The sequence below is a fragment of the Petaurus breviceps genome, unplaced genomic scaffold (genome assembly GCF_028583685.1).
Source record: "Petaurus breviceps papuanus isolate PSGF00001 unplaced genomic scaffold, PetGlider_PUasm1.0 171, whole genome shotgun sequence".
Classification (NCBI taxonomy): domain Eukaryota; kingdom Metazoa; phylum Chordata; class Mammalia; order Diprotodontia; family Petauridae; genus Petaurus; species Petaurus breviceps.
The window spans coordinates 21,961,660-21,987,271 of NW_027185754.1; the positions used below are offsets into that span (position 1 = coordinate 21,961,660).

General features: G+C 38.9%; 1 protein-coding gene across 1 annotated transcript in view; it reads right to left on the reverse strand.

The window, feature by feature from the left end:
* Positions 1 to 8,495, reverse strand: part of LOC138157167 (zinc finger protein 184-like) — a 79,565-nt gene extending 71,070 nt beyond the window's left edge. The window contains exons 1-3 of the mRNA XM_069082683.1: positions 7,850 to 8,495; positions 2,195 to 2,321; positions 1,700 to 1,795 (exon numbers count right to left, since the gene is read on the reverse strand). Of these exons, the coding sequence (XP_068938784.1) occupies positions 1,700 to 1,795; positions 2,195 to 2,294 (196 nt within the window). The 5' untranslated portion in view covers positions 2,295 to 2,321; positions 7,850 to 8,495. The remainder of the gene's footprint in view (positions 1 to 1,699; positions 1,796 to 2,194; positions 2,322 to 7,849) is intronic.
* Positions 8,496 to 25,612: the final 17,117 nt, after the last annotated feature.

A 25,612-nucleotide genomic window follows, 5' to 3' on the forward strand; every position in this document is an offset into this window, starting at 1 on the left:
TCACAATCTGGCTTCAGCCCTACTTCTCCAGATTCATTTCACATTACTCTCCCCTCAATCTATTCCAGTCTACCTGGCGCACTTGCACACTCTGTCCCACAAACACTCCATTTCAAATCTCTAACTTGACACAGGCCATCTTCCATGCCCAGAAAGCCCTTTCTTCTTACCTCTGCCTCCTGGAATTCCTAGTTTCCTTTAGGGTTTGGCTCAGGTGCCATCTTTCCTAATCATCTCCTGGCCCACACCCCCAATGAGTTCTCAGTGCTCTCCTCTTCCTAAAGTTACTTTGCATTTACTTTTCTGTAGACAGATTCTCTGCCAGTGGAAAGTAAGCCCTTTGAAGGTAGGGGTTCTTTTGTTTTTTGTTGTATTCTCAGCACCTAACTTGGTACCTTTCACACATTAGACAGTTAAGTGGAAATGACTTGGATTAAGAACGAACTCTGAATGAGTGAATTTAGAAAAAGAGAAACAAAGTCAGCCTTGAATGACTCCCACAGTTTAAAAGCAGAAGGATTACGAAGAAAGTACAGGAACCAGAAAGAAGTGGCCACAGAGTTATGAAAAGAACCAATGCAGTATGATGTCAAACAAACCAAGGAAGGTACAAGCCCAAGATACAGAGGCAGACATCAACTTCAGTGAAAATGCCAAAGGAAACAGAGAGGGAGAAACTGTCACTGGATTTGGCTAGGAAAAAGTAAACATTCAAATTCCATTTCTTCTACCATGAGCAGTTCAGGAGGGTATGAATGAAATGGAGAGCAAGGAAATGGATTCAAGACCTCCAGAGCACACAAACAGCAGGATGAAGAGCTAGAAGGGCAACAAGATCTACAAAAAGTTCTTAGATAGACAAAACCCTCACAAGAGTCCGTGAATAAGGTGAAAATGAAAATGCTAAAGAGAGAAACAAAAAAGTACTATATAAAAGTGAGTTGTTATTATATGGGAGTGAGACACGCGAGAAGGTAGTGTCTATTTTACCTAAAGATGAAAGGTCACCTCTGACTGTGGAAGGAAGTATAAGAGGAAAGATCAAGTAAGGTCATGGGGGGAGGGGGGTGCTGAGGTCAAACCACCACCCTTCAATTCAAAAGTGTTACACTTTTATCTGCAAAATTTGCTATTAATAATAGCTCTCACATTTCTATAGTGATTTATGGCATCTTTAAAAATGCTTTCCTCACAACAATCCCATGGTAAGTTAAGTAATATACCATCCTCATTCTATAGGTGAGAAAATGGAATTTCAAAGTATTTAAGTTTCTTACTCAACATCAACCAACCAATGCTGCATCTGGGGACAGAAGCCAAGTCCTTTGACATCAAACCCAGTGTTCTGTTAATTGTCTTTCTTTTGATTGTTTATTTATTTTTAATAAAGCAATTGGGGTTAAGTAACTTGCTCAAGGTTACACGGCCAGTTATTTCTGGGTGTGGTGCTGAGTATCTGAGCCCAGATTTGATCCCCAGGTCACCCCAACACTGAAGCCGGTGCTCTTACTTGCTGAGCCACCTGGCCGCCCTTGATTGTTTATTTTAAACATTCTTTTCTTTTTATTTTGAGTTCTGCTCCCTCCCACCTTTCCCCATCCTCTGAGAAGGCAAACAATATGATATCAATTATACATGTGAAATCATGCAAAACATATGCTCTGTTCATTTTCAGTGATTCCCTTATTTTGTTACTTACCTGAACAGGTGCTTCCTGGATCTTCTTTCCTGGGTATCCATGAGTCTTCTCCTTGCTCCAACTCAGAGTTCACATCAGGTTTAGAAACTGGAAGCCCTGCTCATGGGGGAAGAGATGGGACTTGAATATTTGAAAAAGGATGTAATAGGAAGAATCTTAGAAACATGCTCTGAGGAAGAGACAAGTCAGGAAGTTATTCTTACTTTATAAAGAAAATTATCCAATTTACTTACCTGGGAGAGTGGGGGGGGGAAGGGAGGGGAGGCCCCAGAAAATAATAGAAAGACAATGGATAGAGAAAGTACAAGTGTCAAGTCCATCACCATGATGTTTCCCTGGGAACACAGAATAGAAACAATCTGCCCCCAGGTGACAGGAAGTTTAGTATTTATGACCTATGAACCCTAAGTCAAAAATTAATTACATATTTCAGATTATACTTCAGGTTTTAAGAACTGGAGAGCCAAAGATGCACTAAGAGGCAGTTATTCTTACCCAGCAAAACCAGGTTCCTGTACTTCTCCAACATCAGGTCCTTGTACAGGTCTTTCTGAGGAAGGTCTAGTTGCACCCACTCCTCCTGAGTGAAGTCCATGACCACATCTTTAAACGCCACAGAGTCCTGAAACACCAATGTTTCTATTCACTCAAGGCCCCCACTACCATATGGCCCTAGAAAAAGGGCTAACGTGGAAAGAATTAAATGAGGTAAACCCTATGCTATGGAGATAGCACCTGATGATGATGTCTTGGGTTTCAAGTCAAGCATTTATTGAACACTTTATCTACCTATGATAAAAAAGAATTATGAAACAATTTCCTCTCTTCTTGAGTATTACAACAGTTTTTTTTTTTTGCCTTTTTGGAGGGAAATTGGGGTTAAGTAACTTGCCCAAGGTTACGCAGCTAGTATTTTTGTGTGGGTGTTAAGTGTCTGGGGCTGGAATTGAACTTGGGTCCTCCTGACTCTGGGGACAGCACTTTACTCACTGCGCCACCTAGCCACCCTACAACAGTTTTTCTAAGAAGAAAATAATAATAGTAGCTAGCATGTATACAGCACTTTAAGTCTCACAAAGCACATCACATTTGTTAACTCATTTAGCCCTAAGACAGAACTAGATGGGAGCACTGCACTAAGACTTATACAAATGGGGCCCAAGTCCTGGCTTTCACACTTTCTCTTCCAGTGGCGATGCCACCTTTAGCCAATCCTTAGCCTCTGGTCCCCAGATTCCTCATCTGCAAAATTAGGGCAGTGAATACTTGAGATCTGTATGGATCTGGGCCTGTTTCCTCCTCTGTAAAATTAAATTACTGAGCAGTTCACATCTGTGACTAGATGAATTCTAAAGACCTTGCTAACTTTTATAGTCTATATGATTTCTATAACTAGGCACAATGTATCAATGTTATAGAGGTGCAGATTTCAGTTTGATATAGAAAGAAAACTTTCTAACAATTAGAGATGTCCAACAGTTGAATAAGGACTTTAAAAAGCAGTGAGTTTCCTATCATTGAGGAAAATTTTGAGCAGAAACTAGTATGGGGGGGATCATAGAGAGGAATTTCCTGTTCAGCCATGGGTTAAACTGGATCACTTCTGAAGTTCCTTCCAGGTTTGAAATCATATGATTCATATTCTAGGAAATAAGTACAAAGCAACTGGGCTAGGCATTGAAAAAGATAATTAAAGCAAGGTCTCTACCCTCAATTCAATAAACACCTGTTAAGGAACCATTGTGGTGCTGGGGGTGCAAGAGGTTCAAAGAGAGCTTAATATTGAATAGAAGATTATAATCACATACAAATAACTACAGCACATAAGGGAGGTGTGAAACTAGAAGAGTGAAAGATCATTACTAATGGAAAAAGGGGAGATGACTGAAGTTTAATGAGAGGCTCTAATATGCAAATTGGGCTCCAAAGTATGGGTAGTTTAATAGCTTCAGGAAGAAGGAACGGTGTAAACAAAGGCACAGGGGCAGGAAAGGCAAAGAACACAAAATGGGTATAGTCTGGCTGAGCACAGGGCATATGGAAGGGAATCATTTGAGACCCTCCCCTAGAGACAAGGAGCACCTTGTACCAAGCAGAAGGCCTGGAGTGCCAGGCAAAGGAGCCTACCCCTCATACAGGAGACACCTGACAACACATTCTATAAGGGTTTGGGTAGAGAGAAAATACAGTCAACCCAACACACGGGGTTCACCAGTGTGAAGTATGGAATGAATAGGAATAAGAAGAACAAGGAGAGGCTGAAATATTCAGGAAGACATCAGTGTGGACCTACATGAGGCTGGTACTGTTATAAGGAGAGGAGGGAGAAGGAAGACTAAGATGTCTCCATTACTGAGATGAAGGAAAGGAGGAGCAGGAGTCAAAGACAACCCCAAGATAGGGACCCAAGAGAATGGTGATGCCAATGAAAGAAAGCATAAAGTCAGGAGAAGTAGATTTTTGAGGGAAAGATGAAAAGCTCATCCTTGGACATGTTGAGTTTGAGGTACACGAACACACCCTGATGGCTGATGGAAAAGCAGACAACTTTACCAATAACTTAATAGGGGTGCCTAATCTTTTGTATGCCATAGAAGCCTTGGACAATATGGTAAAGCCTGAAGACCCCTACATTCATAATTAAAGGAAATGTCTAATGTGATTTATGTAATGTGAATGTGCCTGCAGATGTTGGGAAGGGAGAAAGGAAGAGAAAAAACAGAAAGGGGACCACGGGGCCTATGGTGGGTGGGGCTGGCACATGATTCAGGGACATGTGGGAGCATGAGTTGGAGAAGAGAGAGTAGGAGGAAGAACATTTGGGGGACTGGCCCAGTCACAAGTAGGACTGGCCAGAACCAACAGGAACAACATGTAAGGAGGCAGACACGTGGGACACGATGTGGACACAACAGGAGAGGATGGGGGACATTCAGGGGCTAGGGACAGACAAGTGGCAGCAGAAGAGAGACATGCTGGGCCCACCCAACATGTAGGTGAGTGGGTGTGTCCTTTCTTTTGCTTCACTTGGAGAGTTTGGGGGGTGTTTTTGATGGGGGTGAAGGGTAGGAGGCCACAAGCACTGAGCCAGGAGGCAGGAGCAGAAAGCATAGTACTGTACATTAAAATTAGCGTAGGTGTTTTTTTTGGAATACAGATTTCTTTCAAAATTCAGTTAGGTGTCGCAGAGCATAGAGTTCTAGACCTAGAATCAGGAAGACTCAGCTTCATGACACTTACTAGCTGTGTGAGCCTGGGCAAGTCACTTAACCTTTTTGCCTCAGTCTTCTTATCTGTAAAATGAACTGGAGAAGGAAATGGCAAATCACTCTAGTACCTTTGTTAAGAAAACCCCAAAAGGGGTCACAAAGAGTCAAACACCACCGAAAACAACTAAACAACAATAACATTATTTTGAAATTCAAATTTGCATAAATCAAGAACTATTTGTATACCATGATTCCTTTCAATTTTATCTTAGGTGACATTAATAGAGAGAAAATATCCAAAATGAAGGAGGTGAAAATAAATGGTTTTATCTGATCAAACACCTGGAGTACTGTATTCAGGTTGGGATAAGGCAGTGTATTAATAATAATGAGAGCTAGCATTTACAGTGCTTTAAGGTTTGCAAAGCAATTTTACAAATGTTCTCATTTCTCATCTGGTCACACTGCTCTGGGACTTCTCTGATTCCACCAGGCCCCAGGAAGTTCATTATTGGATAACCTCATCAACCTGTAAGATCCCATTAGCCTGGGTACCCCTTCAGCACCCACCTCTGTCATGCAGTTTGGAGGGTGGAGTCATGAACTCCAAAACTTCCATTTAACTCAGATATCTCATTTCTTACCTGGGTACACTACTCTGGAACTCTTCTGACTTCACCATGCCCTTGTGTTGGGTCCCTTCCTCCTCTTCCCCCCTCCACTTTTTAGTCTTTTGTGTGTGGTCTTCTGTCACTAGACTATAAGCTCCTTGAGGGCAGGGACTCTCCTTTTGCACTTAATATAGTTCCAGGCACATAGTAGGTACTTAATAAATGTTTATTGACTGTCATGTTATCCTCAAAACAATCCTGGAAGGTAGGTATTATCATCATCCTCATTTTACAAAGAAGAAAACTGAGGCAGAGAGAAGTTAAGTGACTTGCCTAGGGTCACACATCTAATAAGTGTTTGAGGATGGATTTGAACTTGGGTCTTCCTGACTCTGTTTCTATTCACTGTGCCAGCTAGCTGGCTCTTTTACACATGGTAAAACTTTTCAGAACCATATTCTATTCATGGGTCTTATTCCATCAAGTCTCAGTGATTATCTATGAGGTCAAATTTACCTCTATGCATTAATATTTCTAGTTCATGTTGACTGTTATTATGCTTGTAGATTACTGAAATGTAATTCCATGTCATAATTTAGATAAGTCATTCTTTATCTACTTGGTCTTTCATTATGTGGATAGTCAGGACCATTCTTTTGAGGGGTTACAGACCTCTTCCATTAGACTGTACAGTGTTCCAAATACCCAACCTTATTTCCCATCCATTCTCCAAAAGAAAAGCAGCTCCAGTCAAGTGTCCTCTGTTCCGCAGAGACTACATGCTTTCTTTTGCCTCTAAGTCTTTTGTTCAGGCTATCCCTAATCACTTTCCATCCTCCTTGCTAAAAGAAAAAATCCTACCCACTTCTCGAAGCATGATTCAAACCACATCCTTTCCAAGAAGCCTCCCAATGATATTAACTGGAATTATAAATTATGGTAAATTAAAAAGATTTGAGTGGGACCTTAGAGGTCACCTGGTCCAATCCCTTCATTTTTATAGATGAGTAACTAGAGGCCATAAAAGGTGAAATCACTTGCCTACAATCACACGGTAAGGATGCAGTAAAGCCAAGACTCAAATCCAGGTCTCCTGTCTACCAGGTCTAGGCCTCTTCCACAATGATCTAAATATTTAAGCTCATATGATCTACAGCAATGGAGGGGGAATTAGAGATGGAGTCTAACCACTTGGTTTTAGAGATGAAGAAAATGAAGTTTCAGGTGTTAACTTAGAAACAAAATTAGGATTCAGTTCCACATCTTTTAACTTCAAATCTAGTGTCTTTTCCATTACACCATGCCATCGCACCAATTAAATGCTTCATTCACTTATGTCTTGATTTCTCTATTTAATCTTGAGGTAAAAATTATGTCATAAATCTTATATTCTTCACAGAAGTCACTTAAACATAGAGTTTAAATAAATTCAAGTCTGAACAGATATGTGAAGAATAAGAATGTTACATGCATAGAAGAGGAATGCTGGGCAAATGGGACTATTCCCTATGGAATTCAATGCTTATCAGGACTGGCCCAATCCCTTGGAAGGAAAGAGGTCTCCAAACTCAGCTACCCAAGTGAAACTTAGCTAGGCAAAGCATCTCTAGGATTAGAGAAGGAAATCTGTCCAAAATGAGAAAACATATTCCAACATACCTGGGGCCTGGCTGACAAAGAGCACACCAGCCATGCCCCCATCTCCTAGTCTCCCTTCTTCAGAATGGACAGAGTCCTGAGAACACAGAGCTAGAAGAGAAAGGAATCGTGAGGGGGCCAGTTGCTGCAGCTCTCAGGCTCACCAGATTAGAAATTTCTCATGTTTTTACTACAAAGAGAGAATTCAAATGAAACAGAAGTAACCTCCTTCTCTCAGGGCTAGATTAAAAGACCACAGATTTTGCCAGCTAGCAGATGCCTCAATCTATTATTATGATCACAGGAGATCATATGATTCCAGGGGAACAAAGCTGACAAGTGAACTGAGAATTTTACAACTTCGTTCCCTAAACACAGTCTAAAGATCTGACTATAACAATACCCAGCATTATCAGCAAATCACCATACAGCTGCCGGAAAGTCAAGGAAGAATGGTCTCTGCATAAGTTTGCAGCATCACTGCATACAGCAAAGCCAAGAGGGAAGAATGCAATAGCAGGAAACCCAAGTTATGCCACAAATATTCATTCCCAGAGTCTACCACACCCCAGGGCAAGACCTGAGGCGGATGGGGGGGAAGTGGGGTCTGCTTTCCCATATGCCACAGCAGGGCATGAATCCATCCCTCCTGGGCAGTGACCCTCTACACCCAACCCTCCAGTAACTCTCACCTTCTTCTCCCAGCATTGGGGTAGGATGCTCCGGGTCGCTGCCTCCTGGACGGTCCGGGGATGGATGGGAGATGGGTGGCTTCCCTTAAGCCCTGACTTCTCGGGGCAGGAGGTTTAGCAGCAAAGCCAGAAAATGGCCTTTTCTGTGATTCTCGGGCTCGGTCTCGAAGAACCGTGGGGAGGGCGCTGGTCAGCTCCCAGAGATCAAAGGATATCGTCGCCCTTAGGGTCCTCGGGGAGCGGATCGCACCTCATTTTAGGGATGAATCACCAGAGGGTCAAAACAAGGCCAGTGACCAGCCCAAGGTCACACGGCTAGCAGGGGGGAAGGGGTAGCACTCGAATCCAGGTCAGCTGAGTTTGCAAACGTAGCGCGCTTTGCTTTTGCCCCTTCACAGGCCCGTGGAGATGCAGGCTCCGGGGGCTCCGTGGGGCTGCTCCGGGGAGCGGCGGGGCCCCCACGGGCCGCGGCTGCGAGGAGGGAGGGCAGAGCTGGTGCCGGGGGTCTGAGAGGCCCTCGGGACGCCCCGCCCAGCCCGATGAGGCCGCCGCTCCCCCACGGCCCGCACAAACGCGGGGCCAGCGGGCGAGAGTCGGGGCAGAGGCTAAACCGGGCTCGAGACCCCGCTGGGGGCACTTCCGGTCATGCGCAGAACCCCTCGTCTTCTCCCCTCTCCCGCCTGCCCCCCCCCCGCCCCCCCCCCCTGCTCCCTCCCCCGCCTGCCTTTCCCTAGTCCCCCAGGCCAGCACGCACAGTATCCCAAATCAATAAGTCAATCCATCAGACAACGGATAGAAAGATATGTATACATCCATACATGCACACATACATGCACACATACATAGACACACTTATACATATGCACATGTACCCATAATATATACATATACGTACATGTGCATTTTTGTTGTTTTCAGTAGTGTCTGACTGTTCTTGACCCATTTGGGGTTTTCTTGGCAAAGATACTGGGGTGGTTTGCCATTTCCTTCTCCGGCTCATTTTACAGATGAAGAACTGAGGCAAACAGGGTTAAGTTACTTGCCCAGGGTCACACAGCTAGGAAGTGTCTGAGGTCACATTTGAACTCAGGAACACTCCAGGCCCAGCACTCTATCCACTGTGCCATCCAGCTGCATACAGCTACACACACACATACCTATATATGTATGCATATGTACCTATATATACAATATACACATGTGTAATATATACATTTATAGAGACATATATACATGTTAAGTTGTGTCTGACTCTTCATGACCCCATGGACCATAGCACTGCCCAGCCCTGTATCCTTCGCTATTTCTTGAAGTCTAAGTTCATGTTTCAATGTTTCAATATTTCCATGACATTATCTAACCATCCCATCTTTTGTAATCCCTTCCTCTTTTTGCCTTCAATCTTTCCCAATATCAGGGTCTTTTCCAATTGAGTCCTGTCTTCTTATTATATGGCCAAAGTATTTAAGCTTCAGTACTTGACCTTAGAAACAGCCTGAATTAATTTCCTTTAGGTATTGACTGATTTGATCTCCTTGCTGTCCACAAGACTCCCAAAACTCTTCTCTAGCACCACAAGTGGAAAGTGTTTATTCTGCAACACTCAGCTTTCCTTATAGGTCATCTCTCACAGTTACACATCGCAGCTGAAAAAACCATAGTTCTGACTATACAATCTTTGTCAGTAAGGTGATGTCTCTGCTTTTTAGTATGCTGTCCAGATTTACTATAGCTTTCCTTCCAAGGAGCAAGAGTCTTTTAATTTCATGGCTGCAGTCACTGTCTGTCATGATCTTTGAGCCCAAGAATATAAAATCTGACACTGCTTCCATTTTTTCTTCTTCTATTATTTGCCAGGAATGATGGGACCCATTGCCAAGATCTTAGTTTTTTTATATTAAACTTCAAGCCAGCTTTTACACTCTCCTCTTTCTCCTTCATCAAAAGGCTTCGTAATTCCTCTTCGTTTTCTGCCATCAGGGTTATCACCTGCATATCTGAGATTGTTACATACACATGCATAGATAGATACATATATTTATACAACATATGGATATACATACAATATACACATGGATAAGTAGATTGTATTTATATGCACATATAACACACATGCATGTGCACATACACCCATAATATATACATATATACACAATATGTGTGTGCATGTATGTATGTATGCATTTACAAATATATATACGCACACAATTTATACATATATGTTTGTTTTTACAATATTCACAATACATCTATACATACCCACAGTATATACATGCATACTTATAAACATACACAATACACATATATACAACATATGTGTGCGTTGGGTACAATATGCATATATACTTTGCACATGTATATGCAAAATCTATCATCAAGAAATACAAGGAGGGGTTGTATAGCTGCTGGGGGTGTGGGAGAGAAGGAATCAAGAAAGACTCCATGTGGGAGGTGGCTTAGAGCCAGGCTTTCTTTGAAGAAAAACCAGGCATTCTAAGAGGCAGAGGAAGGGATGGGGGGGAGGGGAATTGTATTCCAAATTTAAAAAGACTTTCCATCCAGTTACTAAGCTCACTCCTTTAAGCAGTCTAGGATCTGCGACTGGCATGGACTTCATTCACCAGAATGCCTGTGTCCAGACTTCATCTCCCAGAATCCTATTGTTCCTTTCACTTATCAAGTTTGAAATACTCCTATCTCCAATAGCTAAGGCTTTTGGAAGTTGTAGTTCTGAGTTTCCTTTATAGCAGATACACATGTTTGGGGCCTGAATCAAATTTTTTTTCTAGCCCAATCTGGCATCCCAGGGACCTGCCAAAGATTGACTCTGCCTCTGGCAAACTTGCTAGATACCGTGTTTCCCCGATAATAAGACACTGTCTTATTAATTTTTTTGGACAGAAAAACACCAGAGGGCTTATTTTCAGGGGAGGGCTTATTTTAATGAACATTGACAGCAATTTTAATAAACAGGTAAATGTGAACAAAAAAATGTACCTTTATTCAATAAGCAAATCACTGGGGAAGAACAGGATGACGCGCTCACTGCTGCAGCTCTGATTGGATGCAGCTCGGAGGGGGGGGGGCATTTCGGGGGGGGGGGGGGACAGTGCATAGTGAAGGGGATCACCTTCACTACAGTACCAATCTCAATAGGGCTTATTTTCGGGGGAGGGCTTATTTTAGAGGAATCTTACACAGTAAGGGGAGGGCTTATTTTTGGGATAGGTCTTATTATCGGGGAAACACGGTATCTGATCAGGGCTTACTTCCTCCATGATAAAACTCCCACCCTTGAGTCTGTGGTTGATGGAATCTGGACTTTATCTATACTATCCACCAACCTGGGATGCTTCACTTATTCCCTTGAAAGCCTTTACTACCTCCCCACCCCAAATGTTTCCTCCTCTTTCCTTCCCCCACTAGTCACACTGTTGACTGACACCTGTCATTCTCAAAACACCATCTCTCAGAGTGGTGCAATGGGGGGGAAATGCTGGATTTGATCAAAGAATCTGGGCTCAAATGATAGTTGTCACTTTTTTCTTGTATAATCTTTTTAAGCATCAATTTCCACACCTAAGAGATGAAGAGATTGGACTAGATGATCTTCATGGGGTAATGACAATTGATCTTTCTCTGGGTATTGAAGAGTTGGTTCTATGAGGTTTCTACTGGCAAGACATCCTACAGGAGCAAACTTTAAGTCATCTGGGGCAGGTTGGCCACAGGGTTCACTGACTGAGGGAGCTTGGAAGACATGGTTGAAGGAAAAGGGTCTGAGAGATCTCTTTTATAGAACCACATTTAAATGGTTCCTCAGCAGAGCCATTAGCCCTTGGATATCAAGGCGAAGGACTCCTGTTAGTCACATTGGGTGAATTTCAGAATGGATGTATATAAAAGTTTCTTGAGTTTGTATTAATCCCATCCATTCTTCAAAACCTAGCTGAAATCACACCTTTCTCATGAAGTTCTCCAGTTAAAAGGCTGGGAACTGGGGCGGCCAGGTAGCAAAGCGAGTAAGAGCACTGGCTCTAGTGTCGGGATGACCTGGGGATCGAATCCGGGCTCACACACTTAGCACCACACCCAGAAATAACTGGCCGTGTAACCTTGAGCAAGTTACTTAATGCCGATTGCTTAAAAAAAAAAAAGGCTGGGAACCACTCAATCTATTTCCATCAAAGGCTTTTTGTTTGTTTCAGTTTATAACCCACCTTTCCTAGGGACTTTCCACCAGGAGTCTAGAAAGAGCTTTAAAGGAAAATCTTATTTCTTAATATTTTCAGTTTTATGAAAAAGGTGGTTTTAAAATGTGCTTCTACAATAGTTCTGTATTATATCACCGCCATGCATTGTTTTCTGCCTCATGTGGAATTCATTATTTTCCATCCTAAACCTGCTTCTCTAAACAGTCCCATTTCTGAATCTCTATAACTCCCAGGTCCATACCTTGGAGTTATCTTTGATTCTTCTCTCTCTCTCACCACACTCCCTCCCCCCACCCCATATGTAATCAGTTGGCAAATCCTGTTGAGTCTATCACGGTAATATCTGTCAATTCTTTCCCCTTTCTTGTTTTGTCTTCTGTCCTAGTTCAGGCTTATATCAACTCTCAGCAGAGCTACTCTAATAGGCTCCTAATTTGTTCCCCTCCTTCTAATCTCTTCCTCTCTCCAGTGGATGCTCTGAATAGCTCTCTACTTTTTCTGATGCACAGATCTGACTACATCACTTCCCATGTCCCACTTCTCATCCCACTCTGAAAACCCTAAATGGTTTCCTACTGCCTCTCCGATAAAATACAAACTCCTCAGCCTGGCATTTGAACATTGCCATGATCTGGTTCCAACTTACCTTTCCAGACTTGGCTCTCATTACTTCACACTTCATGAGCTCATAATTCCATTCATCTGTACAAGCTATTTCTCCTACTTAGAATGTGACTTTTTTTCATTCCAGCCTTTCAGAATCTTTATCTCTCTTCAAGAGCTAATCAGAAAACAGCTTCCTAATTGGTCAAACTGCTTCTGATCTCCCTTCTCCAATCCATCCCTCAGCTCCATAACTTTCCCACAAAGCCTTCTCAGGTTCCTTTTGATAGTGTTGTGTCCTTAATTTAACTTGTATTTATCTGTGTATGACTAATGCTAGCCCCTTGAGGGCAGGGATGGCTTCATTTTTTTTCTTTTATCTCAAACCCTCAGCATAGTGCCTTGCACATTTTAGCAAAAATGTTTGTCCCCTTGAATGTGGTAAGCCTTGAAGACTAGACTGTAGTTTCAAATAACAATGTATCTACAATGTGCTTTATATCTTACAAAGAACTCTCACCTACATGCTTCTTTGGTATCTTCTACTATACCTATCACATAGTAGATAATGAACCCCTGTTGAATATAATTGATTCAGGTGTGCACTAGGAAGATGTGTGGAAATGGGGAGAGGGAATCAATTATGGTAATCATTTTGCAAGAGATTTCTGTAAGCCAGTTTGATCTGGGAGTGGTTACACATATATTATCATGTCCTGGAGGCAGCAGTGGCCCTGTAAGAAGGGTTTTTCTCCCTTAAACTCAAAGCTTGGAGAATCTTAGGGAGGAAAAAAACAATAAAGCAAAGATCAGTGGCTGGTAGCATTATGACAGGTAGTAATTTCTCAAAGAAGAATATAAGAAAGGAAGGATATCAAAGGGAGGTGGAAAAAAAGGGTGAAATGGGGAAGCAGGTGTGGTGATTTGGCAAAGATGGAAACATAGATAGCAGAACTACAAGTGAAAAAGTTAAAGGAGAGTACAGAGGGGGCTGGGTGGGTTGTGAATTTAATATTTCTGGAATTTCATCCTACCATAACTATTAGGTATTTAAGCTCTCACTTCATTTGCTGCATTTCAAAGATTACTTCCTTTACTTTGTGAAGTTGTTGATATCAAAAAAGGAACAAAATCCAAGTAATGGTTTTGCTACACTCGTAACAATGGTGTTTCTTTTCAAGGTGAATTCTTTGGTATTGATTAAGTGTGAACTTTGGATAAATGATTTATTTTTTTCTCACAATCATCCACTTGTAATGATTCTTTCCAGTATGAATTCTCTGATGTTGCTTAACATCTGTGCTCCTGTAAAAGGCTTTCCCACACTTACTAAATTCATAGGGTTTCTTGCCAGTATAAGTTCCTCAATGGCAAACGAGGGACAAGCAATTCCAAGACTTTTCCACATTCAGCACACCTAAAGAATTTTTATTCTTTTTTTTTCTGTATTTATGTTCTCATGTTTAATTAGGTCTGAATACTGGATGGGACTTTTTTCATAGGTATCAAATGTTAGATCTTTCTCCAGAAAGAACTATTGTACAATAAGGTTTGGACTCAGACTAAAACTTGTCCTAAATTGATTACATTTGTGAGTCTTTCTGTTACTGATTCAAGTGAGTCTGCCTTCTTGGAAATATCCCAAATTGAAGTTGAATACTTGATTTTAGTCCAAATATAAGACTAAAAAATTGAAAATGTAAATGCCATCTGTTCTTTATTCTGGGATAAAAATAATAACTGACACTTATGTGGGGCTCTAGATTTGCAAAGCACTCTCTTTAGAACTATCTTGCCACATAAGTACACAGATATTATCATCTCCATTTTTTAGAAGTGGAAACTGAGGCTCAAAGAGATTCTGTGACTTGCTTAAAGGTGGCACAGTGAATAGAACACTGGGTCTGGAGTCAGGAAGATTCATCTTCCTGAGTTCAAATCTGCCCTCTGACCTTTAGTGGCAGTATAAGCTTGGACGAGTCACTTAATTCTGTTTGCCTCTGTTTCTTCATCTGCAAAATGTGTATTGGAGAAGGAATTGGCAAACCACTACAGTATCTCTGCCAAGAAAACCCCAAATGAGTACAAAGAGTCAGACACAACTGAACAACAGCAAAAATACAACCAGAGGTAGGATTTGAACTCAGGTTTTCTTTCCTCCTAAGTTCAGTATTCTATCCACCATGCTATGTTGCTTCCCACAAAGTGTGGAGCAATAACCCTATGGGAGAAAGGAAATTGCTTTACTCAGAAAATAATAACTAAATGTAGATGAATGTATACTCAGAATACACGACAGTTTTCAAAAGTAGACTTGTAATCTGAAAAATGAATGAGAAAGAAGAGAATTGAAAGAAATTTCTGTGAAGTGAATTCTATCCCCTTCTTAATCTGGTCACTAATTGATCTATTTTTTAAACCATTACCAAATTAATTCAAGAATTACTGCTTTGCAGTATAGTTTTGAGATCTAGTACTGTAAGGTCCCCTTAATTCTCACTTTCTGAAATTTCCCTTGAATTCTTGATTTTAGTGCCTCCAGATAAGTTTGGCTATTATTTTTTCTTAATTATTCAAAGTAATCCTTTGATAAAATGGTGCTGAATAAGTAAATTAATTTTGGTAGTACTGTCATTTTATTATATTGACTCAGTTTACCCAAGAACAAATAATATTTCTCTACTTAGGTCTGTCTTTATTTTTGTAAAGTGTTTTATAGTTGTATGCATATGGCTTTTTTGTTTATCTTTTTTTTTCTTTTGCTTTTTGGAGGGCAATTGGGGTTAAGTGACTTGCCCAAGGTCACATGGCTAGTTTTTGTGTTGTGTCTGAGGTCGGATTTGAACTCAGGTCCTTCTGACTCCAGGGCTGGTGCCCTATTCACTGAGCAATCTAGCCACCTCTGTTTATCTTGATAGTCAGACTCCCAAATATCTTATACATTATATAGTTATTTTAAATGGAATTTCTCTATTTCTTTGTGTTGGGTTTTATTGGTATTATACAGAAAGACTGATGATTTGTTTAGATTTATTTTATATCCTGCAACTTTGTGTAATGGGAAGGGAATTTGAAGATCTTCCCTGCTTTGAAAGTAAACTCTGCCCCCTAATAGACTGAATGTAATCACATGGAGCCTGTGATAGAGGGAATTTGCTAAAGGGTGGAGCAGAGCCCACAGGAAGCTTCCCTGCTGTGAAGATAAACTCTGCCCCCTAATAGGCTGAATGTAGTCACATGGAGCCTGTGGTAGGAGTTTTGTTGAAAGGAAGCAGAGCCCATAGGAAACTGGTAGTGAGAGTTCCCGAGATAGTGGGGGACAAAGGAGCTCAGGCTAGGTGATAGATAGAGAGTTTTGGGAGTAAATATTGATCTTGTGTTGGTTTGTGAGAAGGCTGAAGGATGCTGTGGCTCTCAGGGTTATTATGGCTTCTGAATATCTTTGGTACTATGATGGAATTGGCTTACTGGTTTTGGGATTCGGTTTTCTGGTTTCTAAATAAATGTTTCAGTTCTGTCCTCTATCTGGAGAATGTGGTATATTTTGCAATTGAATGTCATGTGATACTTATAGTCATGGTCTTTATCATAATCATAGGTGCTGTAAATACTGCATTGTTGCTACACCTTGAAGTTCTTTCAATTAATTTTAAATCAACTTTCTAGGTTTTCTAAGTACACCATTATGTCATTTGCAAAAAAAAAAAAAAGAAATTTTTGTTTCTCCTTCATACCTATGGTTATTCCTTTATTGTCTTTTTCTTGTGTAATTGCTATAGTTAGCATTTCTAGCACTATGTCAAATAGAAGTGAGAACAATGATTATCCTTGCTTCCCTCCTGGTCTTATCCCTAATACACATAATTCTGGCTCTCGGTTTTAGATATATACTATTTACCATGTCAAGGAAAAGTCCACATATTCCTATGTTTTCTAGTGTTTTCAAAATAATTGAGTGTTGGATTTTTTTATTTAAAGTTTTTTCTATAACTATTGGGATAACCCTATTATTTTTATTGTTCTTGTTATCAACATGGTCAATTATGTTAATAGTTTTTCTGATTGATTAAATCAACCTGGCAATCCTGGCATAAATCCAACCTGAGGATATTGTATAATCTTTGTGATACATTTCTCTAGGCTCTTTATTAATATTTCACTTAAATTTTTTGCATGAGTGTTCATTAGGAATATTATTAGGCATATTAGGAATAGCAGTTGTTCTTACATTTCAGGAGTCTGCAAAGTCAAAATTATTTTTATAATAATGCTAAGACATAATTTGCCTATTAAAATATTCCTTTCTTTTCTAACTACACATCTGTGTGGCCAGATTTTCTCTATAAACTTCAACCAAAATAACATCACAACTGATTGAATGCAAAAGCAAATATGAGAAACTTGCTGCCTTTTAATAAGTTAGACAATATCTTGGTAAACATTAATTTATTTTATTTAAGGTTTTGGCTTTATTGGCAAATAGTTGGGCAAAATAGTTTCTAATAATAAATATCCTTGATTTCTTCTCCTTGTTGAGAATTTTCCTTTTTCATTTTTGATACTGGTAATATGATGTTTCTTTTCAATCAAATTAGCTAATGGTTTGTTTATTTTATTGTTTTTTTAACAGCTCCTAATTTAATCTGTTAATTAAATGGTTATTATATTTATAATTTTGTCAAACTCTCCCTTGATTTTCAGAATTTGTATTTAATTATGGTTTTTGTAAATTGTTGGTTTCCTAGGGTTTTTTTAAGTTGTGTTTCCAGTACATTTATCTGTTCTTTCCCTCTTTTGTTGATGAAAGTGTTTAGAAATATAGTTTTCCCCCTAAGAACTATATTAACAATCAAGATTATTAATTAATAATTTGTCTATATACCCCACATTTTGGTTTGTTGTATCATTGATGTAGTTATCTAAATGAAATTTGGTTTTTGACCCTCTAATTCTTTAGGATTAAGTTATTTAGTTTCAGCTGATTTTTAATCTTTTCTTCAATGACTCATTACTTAATATCATTTTATTGCATTTTGGTCAGTAAATACTTATTTAATATTATTACTTTTTTGCATTTATTTGTGAGATTACATGTCTTAATACATGGTTGATTTTTGTAAAGCTATTATATATGGTTGAGAAATATGTACATTCATTTCTATCCCCTTTCAATAATTACCAAAGATTTCTAATATATACTTTTTAAAAATTCTATTCAAGACTTTAACTTTTTTGTTATACTTTCTTTTTAATTAACAATTTTTTTTGGTGATTTTGCTTAGCTCTTGTTCTAATTATTCTGTCTCATAAAATAATTGCTTTCTGTTTGATTCATTCTAATTTTCAGGGAGTTTATTATTACTTGGGTAAAGTTACCACTTTCTGTTTTAAACTATTCTCTTTCCAGTTATTTTCTCTAAATCTTTTATTTCATTTTTAAATTTTTTCTTAATTTCTTCTGTGTACTAATATGGACCTTATGGAAAATTAATTTTTTTCCTTTACCTCTGCTTACAGTGTTATGGAGTTGCTTCCTCTTTATAGGTTGGATTTCTGAATATCTCTGCATCTAGAGTAAATGTTTATAGAGCAAATCTTATACTTATCTCTTTAGACCTAGTTCCTGAATTAGTCATTACTGCTAAGACCAGGCCCTGCCCTGTGCTGTGCTTTAGGTAGGATGGTCTCAATCTAGGACCTGGGACCTTGGGTTCCTATGTTGATTTTCATTTCTAGGAATAGGTCTTTGCTAAGAGGACTGGCAAATATTGGTGCCTACTCCTCCCCACACCTTGGATCTTTGAGCTTCAGAGTGTTGGAACTTAAGGCATTCTATGGTATCATAGGACCTCAGAGCTCAGACCCAGAGATCCAGGATATTCTGGTCTGAACACTACTATACTCAGACTTGTTGCCGCCGTTCCCTCCTGTTTGCTTCCAAAGTCCATCCTGTGGGTTTCTGACCACCCTAGGTCTTTCTCATGGGAACTCTCCTTTCTTGACTGCCTCTGTACACAGCAGGTTCCTCTGGCTGATCTCTGATCACATTTTGTTTGTCTGCTGGTATTGGTTTTCCTGGCAGCCCATGGACTTTTGGGTGACTTGTTTGTACTGTACTGAGATGGATAAAGTCACTTATTGTATGTTCTCATTGGCTTTCTGGTGATATTTTTAGGTATGTTCTGGAGTAGTTAGCTGGGAGCCAGGCTATCTCCTCCATTCAGGCAGCCATCATATGACACTTGGATGGAAATCCTAGGTATGTTATTAGTTGGTTAACTACTATGCCCAAAGAATGTGATCAACTCATCAGTTCTGGAGAAGAGTTTCTATAGTGCAGTTCTGAAGAGCTCTATACTTTATTCTGTTTCATCCAACATTTTCAATCAACAATGTAGATGAAAACACAGGTTTCATATGTAAAGTGCTGTGGGAAGCTAGTAACCCATAGGATGGAACCTTCTGCTAATGCCATAAGCCTTGAAGTGCCAGGCACATAGCACACAGCCTCAGCTTCTGTACTCAGCCTCCCACACACCCCTCTACTGTCTCCCCCCATCTCACTGACTCTCCTAGCCATGAGAGATGTGATAGTCACGTTCTTCATATCAGAGTTTCTACTTCCCAATGAAACTGGCTTCTCTCCAACTCTGCCTTCCGCCTTCCTGGGCCTAACACGAAGCTGTACTGGCAGAGAGGATGGCAAGAAAACTCTCATTCAGTGTCTTAAAGGCCCAGCTAGCACTTTTCCACAGAGACTTCTTTTGGACTAAAAACTGCAACCTTTGAAGTGTGGGAGGGAGAGCCCTCTTCATTTGGGAAAATTTCTGGTTTCACCTCCACGTATCTTTGATTTATAGTGTTAACTCATGTTCCAGAGGATAGAAAGCCAGAGGTTGGGGCTGATTATGCTCAGTTCAAGGTTAGTAGGGACAAACTACAGGACTATTGATATCCATCTGATCCTATCTATCATTCAATAACTATATCTAGCTCCACAATAATCTCTCAAATAATCCTTTTCCGCAACTTTTGATTTGAATCCAGGCACCCATTAGCTGATCCTTCAAACTACTTCAACCATGCCTATCAAATCTGCAGGTGATATAAAGCTAGTAGAGATACCTAATACTTTTAATGATAGAATCCATGACACTCCCAGATGGTACCCTATGCAGCTGCCTTCCCTGCTACCTACTGCCACTTGGGTCCTTGCTGCTGAGTGCAGTTCTGTTTCCTGTGCCAAGACTAAGCATTGACCCCCTGAGCTTCTGTCTAGGCTATGCTATGCCTCCCCCAACCAGAGTGGACAGGGCACTGCCACTGATCCCTGGTGCCAGGGCCAAGTGCTATTGCTCTGGAAGTTTTCTTGCCTCCCAAAACTGGAGCCTAAAGGTACTTCCTCTGTTTCTCTTTACAAAGGTCTGAGTGTCACCCCCCTGTGCTAGGACCTGAACCTTCTCTTCCTGTGCTAGAGTCTGAATGAAGCCTTCCTATGTTAGGCTCCAAGTGATACTGACACTAAGAACTGATCCCTTGTGCCAGGGTTCCAGGGTCTGGGTTCTATCCACCTGGGCCAGGCGATGTTGTCTGATTCTGGTGCCCACAGGCTAGGGCATGACTGCTTCTGGCTGATCCTTCAGTTTTCAAAGGGCTACTTATGGAAGATGGATTAGATTTGTTTTGCTTGATTCTAGAATGTAGAACTAAAAGAAATAAGTAGAAATTACAGATTCAGGTTTGATGCAAGGAAAACCTTCTTAAAAAATTGGAGCTATTCCAAAATGAGACAGGTTTCCTAAATAGGTAATGGATTCTTCTTCACTGGAACAATAAAGATTGAAATGACTACTTGCTAGGGATGTTATAGAGGAAGGAGTTCCTGGTTCAGGTACCAGATTAACTGAATGGTCTTTTCTAATTATTTATTGGTTCCATGAAAAAATAAAATCCTACACTAGGATTAAAAAAATCAACCCCACAAGAGAGAGTGAGGAACAATCAGAAAAAAAAATAAAAACAATCCAAGAAAATTAGGAAAAGAAAGTCAGCCAACTGGAAACAGAGAATAAAAAACCTGAGGAAGAAAATGATTCCTTGAAAACTAGAATTGGGCAAGAGAAGCTAAAGATGTTCTAAGACACCAAGAAATCATAAAACAAAACCAACAGTATGAAAAAAATTGAAGAGAAAGTGAAACATCTCATCAGAAAAAAAACTGATCTGGAGAACAGATCAAGGAGAAATAATATAAGAATATTTGGACTACCTGAAAATTATGGTAAAAAAGAATCTTGATACAATATTACAAGAAATTTTCAAGGAAAATTGGCTTGAAGTGCTAGAACAAAAAGGCAAAGTAGAAATAGAAAAAAATCTACCCATCACCAGCTGAAAGAGATCCTAGGAGGAAAACTTACAGGAATATTATAGCCAAGTTTCAAAGCTTCTGGGTTAAGGAGAAAATGTCGTAAGCAACAAGAAAAAATTTCTTTTAATATCATGGAGCTACAATAAGTATTACACAAGGTCTAGCAGCTACGATGTTAAAGGACCATAGGTCTTGGAATACTATATTCCATATTGTAAAAGAGCTGTGGTTATGACTTACCTATCAAAGTTAAATGTAATCCTGAGAGAAAAAAAAATGGATTTTTAACAAACTCTAAGATTTTCAAGTTCTTGTGACAAACCCCCCAGAACTTAAGAGAAAATTGAACATATGACATCCAGGAAAAATATAAGATAAACATTAAAGACTAATTATAAAGGACTTGATAAGGTCAAGTTGTTTGCTTTGTATATGTGAAAATAGTAGCTATACTCTTATGGATTGTCATCATTATTTGCGTAGTTTGAAAGAAAGGTGTAGGCTGAGCTGAGTATGATGGGGTGATTCTAAAAAAAATAAAATTGTGTGGGGAGAAATTAAAAAGGAGTAACTATCTCACATAAACGTGGCACAAAAGGAACATTTGATATAGAAGAAGCTGGTTGGGGGAAGGGCAGGTAGTGCTGGAACCTTACTCTCATTAGAAATGGGTTAAAGATGGAGCAACATATATATATATATATATGTATATATATAAAAGTCTTCTAAATTCAGAAAGAAATAAGAGGGCAAGGGAATAGGATGAGGGGAGATAAGGGAGGGACTCTTGGAGTTGTGGGTAGGAGGGCAAGGTAGCAGGTAGAAGTAAAGCAGAGGAGTGAGGAGGGTAAATAGGGTGAGAAAGTTAGTGAGGAAAAATAGGAAGGACAAAAATGCATAACAAGTAATTGTAGCTCAGAATGTGAATGGGACGAATTTACCCATAAAATAGAAATGGATAACAGATTAAAAATTTGAATTCAACAATATGTTGCTTTCAGGAAACATTATAAAAATGAGACACACACACAAAGATAAAATAAAGGGCATGAGTAGAATGTAGTATGTAAAAAAAAGCAGGGATAGTAATCATGATCTCAGACAAAGTTAAAATTAAAATAGATTTAATTGAAAGTGAAAAATAGGGAAACTACACAATGTGTCAACAATATTATTCAATATTGTTTTAGACTGTTTAAAATACCTAGACAACATTAAATACTTGAGCATATGCCTGCCAAAACAGACACAGGAACTATATGAACAGAAACATAAAATGCTTTTTGTACAAATAAACTCAGATCTAAATAATTGAAGTAATATTATTGTTTATGGGTAGGCAAAGACAATATAGCTTTAAAAATGACAGTTTTACCTAGCTAATCTATTCAATGTCATCCCAATTCAATTACTAAAACATTATTTTACTGAATTAGAAAAAATAATAAAGTTTATTTGGAAGAAAAAAGTCAGGAACTTCAAAGAAATCAGGAGAAAAATATGTAAAGGAAGTAGATTCAGCAGTATCAGACCTTAAACTATATTATAAGGTGAGAGCATTGTTGAAGTATAAAAAAGATAATGTTAATTATTTTAAATTAAAATTTTCTTGTGTAAATAAAATCTATGTAGCAGAATGTAGAAGGAATGCAGAAGAAAATTGCGGGGGGGACTTTCATAGACAATCTCTCAGATAGGATGTGATTGGGTTGGAATATTACTTTAGTGTAGGAAATGATGAGTTGATTGATTTAGAAAAACATGGAAAGACTTGGACTTATGAAGGAAGAGACTATCCTCTTCAGAGAAACAGATGATAGGAGGAAATAAGCATAATACATTCTTATATATGAGTGTATGTGTGTGTTTATAGATATCTATGTATATGTATGTATATATATATACACATACATATACCTACATACATTATACATCTATATGTGTGTGTATCTATATCTATATCCACACTTAATTGTATCCTTTAGGGTGTTGGGGAAAGGAAAGGGAAAAAAAAAATAAAGTAAAAAGTGCACAGCAGAGAACAAAAGAAAACCAACCAGGAAGCAAAGCTGGGCAGCTTTGAAAACAATGTGCAGTACTTATTATAGAGGTTTTCTTGAAATGGAAATTTATTGTTCTATATTGAATCCTCTCCTATGGTCTGCTATCTACATGGCAATGTTTTTTTTCTTTTCTAATTTTGTATTTGAGTTTAAAATTAAAAAAATTACAGGGGTGGCTAGGTGGCTCAGTGAATAGAGTACTGGACCTGGAGTCAGGAGGACCTGAGTTCAAATTCAGCTTCAGACACTCAGCACTTACTAGCTGTGTGACCTTGGGCAAGTCACTTAACCCCAATTACCCTGCCCTCCAAAAAGAAAAAAAATTACAGAAAAAATCAAACCCCAAAAGTACAAATTTCAAGAGGTATAGCTAGACCATAGCTATTGTGAAGAGACAGCTATTTAAGAAACACTTGGTTCAGGTCTCCTATCTTGACTGTCTCTTCCATGATCTCTAGGTGAAGTGTTTTTTTCCCTCTAAGCCTGCACTTTCACTGACTGGATGATCATAAATTGCTCTAGGATCATTTCCTCTCTGTGACTCTCTAGCCTCAGTGCTGAGACACTAAAGATCAAGTCAAGGATTAGATCTCTCTCCTCAGATTGACTCTAAAAAAATTAGGGAAGTCTTTTGTTTTTATGTTTTACCCAAATTTCTCCCTGTATCTTTTCCTTTCCCCTCATTCAAAGAAAAAAGAAAAAGGAGAAAGAAATCAGCATAACTGATCAATACACAGAGGAAAAAGTATAAAAATAGATACAATATTGGGCACTTGTGAGTCCCCCCAATTCTGCAATAGAGTGGGGGGAAGCATTTTCTCATGTCCTAGGGTCATGTTTATTCATTGCAATTTTACAATATTTACTTTCAAAAGTTTGGTATTTGTTCTTTCCCATCGTAGGCATTCTGTGTATTGTTTCCTGCATCATTTCCTATTAATCTTTTCATGCTTCTGGGTATTCATCATATTTGTTGCCTCTTAAAGCACAGTAATATCCCATTACATTCATGCACCACAATTTGTTTACTTATTTTCCCTTTGCAATTTTGCTGGGTGTGAGGTGAAACCTCAGGGTTGTTTTGATAAACTTCTCCCTTATTATTAGTGATTTGGAGCAGTGGTCTCAACCTCATTGGTCTCAGAACTCTTAAAAATTATTGAGGAATCCAAAGAACTTTTGTTTATATGGACCCTACATATCTGTATTTATCATAATATAAATTAAAACTGATACAATTTTAAAATGTATATTTACAAATTCTTTTAAAATAAGAATAATAAATGTATTAACATAAATAACATGTTTTAATGAAAAACAATTTCCCAAAACAATAACTATTTCCAAAAAAGTATTGAAATTTTACTTTTGCAGATCTCTTTAATGTCTGACTCAATAGAAAAGAGCTGGTTTCTTATATATGCTTCTACATTAAATATGTTGCATTGTTATTTGGTTGAAATATATGAAGACAACCTGGTCTCACACAGATATGTGGTTGGGAAAGGGAGGAGTATTTTAAAAGGCAAATAATGTCTTAGTATTATTATGAAAATATTTTTGACATCACACATCCTTCGAAAAGACCTCAGGCTTTTGACCCAGCGATACCACTTCTAGGTCTGTATCTTGAAGAGATCATAAAAACAGGAAAAGGACCCACATATGCAAAAATATTTATAGCAACTCTTTTTATGGTGACCAAGAATTGGAAATTGAGGGGATGCCCATCAAATGGGGAATGGCTGAACAAGTTGTGGCATATGAATGTAATGGAATACTATTGTTCCATAAGAAATGATGAGCAGGCAGACTTCAGAGAAACCTGGAGAGACTTATATAAACTGATCCTGGGTGAAGTGAGCAGAACCAGGAGAACATTTTACACAGTAACAGCCACAGTGTGTGATAACTAACTTTGATAGACTTATCTCTGCTCAGCAATGCAAGGATCTAAGACAATTCCAAATAATTTATAATGGAAAATGCCATCCATATCCAGAAAAAGAACCATGGAGTCTACATGCAGATCGAAGCATATTATTTGTTTTCTCTCTTTTTGTTTCTTCCTTCTTGTGGTTTTTCCCATTGGTTCTAATTCTTCTTTGCACACACGACTAATGTGAAAATGTTTAATATGAATATATATGTAAAGCCTTATCAGATTGCATGCTGTCTTGGTGTGAGGGATGGGGAGAAAATTTGGAGCTCAAAATCTTATGGAAGTGAATGGTGAAAACTAAAAATACATTAATTTTTAAAATTCACCAAAAAAAAGAAAATTCGTTAAATTTTTGTTAACTGCCATGTCATTCATACCATTAATAAAAATAATTTTAAAATGTTAAAAAAAAAGGAAAAGACCTCAGGGACCTCCAGGGATCCACAGATCACACTCTGAGAACCTCTGATTTGGAGTATTCTTTCATATGGCTGTTAATAGTTTGCACGCTTCTGGTGTATAGGCTTGCCAAGCTCTTTTCAGGGCTGATCATCCACCTTTGGTATCTAT